Source organism: Echinops telfairi, unplaced genomic scaffold (assembly GCF_000313985.2).
Source record: "Echinops telfairi isolate 266 unplaced genomic scaffold, ASM31398v2 ScPeMD7_7467;HRSCAF=8505_1, whole genome shotgun sequence".
NCBI lineage: Eukaryota > Metazoa > Chordata > Mammalia > Afrosoricida > Tenrecidae > Echinops > Echinops telfairi.
This window is the reverse complement of record NW_022111368.1, coordinates 24,228,785-24,232,494: the sequence shown is the minus strand read 5'-3', so window position 1 is coordinate 24,232,494 and position 3,710 is coordinate 24,228,785. Positions and strand designations below refer to the sequence as shown.

The window sequence follows — 3,710 nt, the reverse complement described above, 5'->3', positions numbered from 1 at the left end:
CCCTCAGGGTGGAACATAAAAATTAATTACAGAAACCAAGGCCATCATTAGCATCAGATTTCACACACAATCGGTCCCAGTGTGACTATTATGTGAAATTAATTACTCCCTACTTAACTTTTTTAAAATTTTCTTTTTCCCAAATCACCTCCTTGGTACTATGGAAACAGCCCTGCTGACTGACATCAGTTGTTTCAGGTCGGCAAAGGTCATCATTGTACAGTTAGCGTGCTCATTCAGTTCTGTTTCCCTGGCCATCCGTGCAGCAGCCCCTCGCCCTCTGGGGGGTAATTGTCCTGCAGAGGAACTGAAAGTGTTTGGTAAAGCTAAGGTTGGCGAGAGCACGTGTCTCAGAGAAAACGCCCTGTTGGAGTGCAATAATTAAAGCCCATTCATTTGTAGCTCAGTGACTATCTCCCCCCACCCCCTCCATCCCCCAGAAATTGTGCTGAGGGTCTCAGAGCAGCAGGTGAGGACATCGGGTCGCCCTTGGAGTTTGCAGATTATGAGTCAGCATAGAATGTCCCATCGTTATCCAGGCTGAAAGCAAACTTCCGGCAGCATTTGATCTGGTCTAGGGACCAGGAGGAGCCCTGGTGGCCTGGTGGGCTATGCGCTGGGCTGCTCACCTCGAGGTCAGCAGTTAGAAGCCACTTGCTCCTTGGAAGACAGACGAGGCTTTCTGCTCCCATAAAGCGTTACAGTGTCAGAAACCGACAAGGGCAGTTCTGCTCCATGTGACAGGGTCCCTGTGAGTCAGAATCGCCTCGATGGCAGTGCGTTAGGTGTGAATGGAGGCGCCTGGGCAGCTCCTCTGAGGAAGGGGCATGTAAACAGGGATGTCAGTGACATCACCTTCAATGAGGCAATACAGGGGATGGGCTTTCCATGCAGAGCAAACTGTGCACGCAAAGGTCCAGAGGCAAGGGAGACCCGGAAGGTGACTTGGAGGGGCGCTGGAGTTACAGGCGTCATCAGACTGTAAAGGACACGATGATGCTGTTTGGGCATTTTACACTAAGTGCAATGAGAAAACTTGAAAGTGGTTGGGTTCCGAGCCCTCAATAAAATAATTAAAAAAAAAAATAATGAGGGTAACAAATGTACAAATGTACAAATGTGCTTTATACAATTGATGTATGTATGGCTTGTGATGAGTTGTATGATCCCCTAATAAAATGACTTAAAAAAAAAGAAGAAAGAAAGAGAAAACAAACAATAAATAAAAATAGACTTAACTATGAAAAAAAAAAGTCGCAAGAATTGTGTACCAGTGGGCTTCATGGTCTTTGAAGTGCACCTGTAGGAGTGTGTGTGTGTGTGTGTGTGTGTGTGTATTTGTATATACTTCATTGTTACTAATATGTACTACATACAATTTGGCAGCGTGTAGTTTGCTGCTATCATTTTCGGGATGTTCAATGTTATGATCAAGGAAGGTTGCCCATTAAATAGGGGACAGTTTCACATGGGTGGTATGTCGAAAAACATGTGAGACTGTTTGCGACACATTCATAAGTAAGCACAAGTAAGTCTGTGCAGACCTTCCTTAAGGAACAAGAATTTACAGTTGAACAGAGGCTTTGATTCTGCAGGAAGGTGCTGTGGGGCAGAGTTGGGACAGAGGCAGAAGCCAGCCAGCTCTCACTCACTCCCATCCAGTCAATCCGGTTCAGAGCCGTACCCAGGAGCACAATTTTTGAGGTGGTAACAAAAAAAATCATCAGAGATGGGGAGGTAAGCACAAATAAGCCTCACCTTACCTTGCTTGGGGGTGACCTGACACACTGCTGTATATGCAGACTGTGAACTGCCAGCCTTTTGCTTAGCAGTTGTGTGCTTTTACCACCGTGTCACCAGGCTTTCTAAGTCTCTTTCAGTTACTATTTTTTCACTAATTCATTTGCAAGTAAGTTGCAGTTATAATGTTCCATTATCCCTTAATCCTAAAGGAGATTGTCCAATGTATCTGCAGCGTAATGGTCAGTGAAGGCCATTAACATGGACTTTGTGGGGAACAGGATGCAGGACCCCAGCGCAGACACCGAGTGGAATGACGTCTTATGCAAAAAGGGCACGTTGCCCTCAAAGGAAAGTGCCAAAGAACTAGAAAAGGAGGCCGAGGAGGAGGAGCCGCGACTCTTTCAGCAGTCTGCGGTGAAAACGTACGAAGACCTGCCTTTGGAAGAGCTGGAGGAAAATGCAGATGCATTTAACGAGGAGGATGAACGTGCCCTTGAAATGTACAGGCAGCAAAGACTGGCTGAGTGGAAAGCAACTAAACTGAAGAATCAATGTGGAGACGTTTTGGAGATCTCGGGAAAGGATTATGTTCAGGAAGTTACCAAAGCTGGTGAGGGCCTATGGGTAATCTTGCACCTTTACAAACAAGGGATTCTCCTCTGTGCTCTAATAAATCCACACTTCCGTGGACTTGCAAGGAAGTTTCCAGACGCTAAATTTATCAAAGCCATTTCAACAACCTGCATACCCAATTATCCTGATAGGAATCTGCCCACGATATTTGTTTATCTTGAAGGAGATATCAAAGTTCAATTTATTGGACCTCTGGTGTTTGGTGGCATGAACCTGACAAGAGATGAGTTGGAGTGGAAATTGGCCGAGTCTGGAGCAATCAAGACAGACCTGGAGGAGAACCCCAAGAAACAAGTAGAAGACATGCTCCTGTCTGCAGTGCGCTGCTCGGGGCCCGTGAGGAGAGACAGCGGCTTAGAGGATGACTGAGGCACCAGCAGGAGCAGCACGCTGAGCTTCCTTGATGTGACAAATTATCGAGACATTTTCAAAGAAAATCTAGAACGCCATCCTTGAGTTTTAGCCTTTTATATACAATTATGTTTTAATTTTCATATCCGAGATCATCATTGCTGGGAACCTTTTAAAATTTTTTGCAGGTCTCTTTTTAACTTACTATTTCCTTAAAAAGACAAAATAAAAACCAGATATCAGTGTGAAAAAACCACATTGACATTGTTACATTGCTATCTGCCTCTCAGACCCTGTTGAAATGTCCAAGTGTCCCAATAACAGAAATGTGGGTGAAGGGAGACAGCGGATGGTGTAAGATAGGAAATCAATAATAATTTGGGTAGTTTAAATTGTTGAATACAAAACTGGTCACCTGAAAGATACAGCTCCCTTATAGTTTATAATTTTGAAATTATATAAAAATAAAGGAAAATTTTTATTTATTTATACACACACACACACACATATATATATATAGAGAGAGATGCTGTTGTTGTCAGTTTCCGTGGAGATAGTTCCAGCTAGTAGCAATATTCCTGGTTGGGCTGCACAGTACACAACAGAGGAAAAATACTGTGGCCCTGTCCTGCGCCATCCTTACCATTGTGCATGCTTGAGCCTGTTGGTGCAGCCACTGTGACAATCGGCTTGTTGGGGTCTCTCTCTCTCTCTCTCGTTCTTTGCTGGCCCTCTGCTTTATGAAGCACAATGTCTTTCTCCAGGGACCAGTCTCTCTTGAAACGTAGCCAAAATATGTGAGCCTAAGTCTCCTCAACCTCGCTTCTAAGGAGCATTCTGCCTGTACTTCTTCCAAGCCAGATTTGTTCCTTTTTCAGCAACACCCTCATTCAAGTGCATCCGTTCTTCCACAGTCTTCCTGGTTCATTGTCCAACTCACACGTGTATGTGAGGTGAATGGAAATACCATGGCTGAGAAGGTG

At 44.6% G+C, this 3,710-nt stretch overlaps 1 protein-coding gene across 1 annotated transcript; it reads left to right on the top strand.

Annotated features, from left to right (window-relative positions):
• Positions 1 to 2,022: 2,022 nt before the first annotated feature.
• Positions 2,023 to 2,912, top strand: PDCL3 (phosducin like 3). The gene has a single exon (XM_004704339.2). The coding sequence runs from the start codon at positions 2,023 to 2,025 to the stop codon at positions 2,743 to 2,745; it is 723 nt and encodes a 240-aa protein (XP_004704396.1). The 3' UTR covers positions 2,746 to 2,912.
• The last annotated feature ends 798 nt before the right edge of the window (positions 2,913 to 3,710 follow it).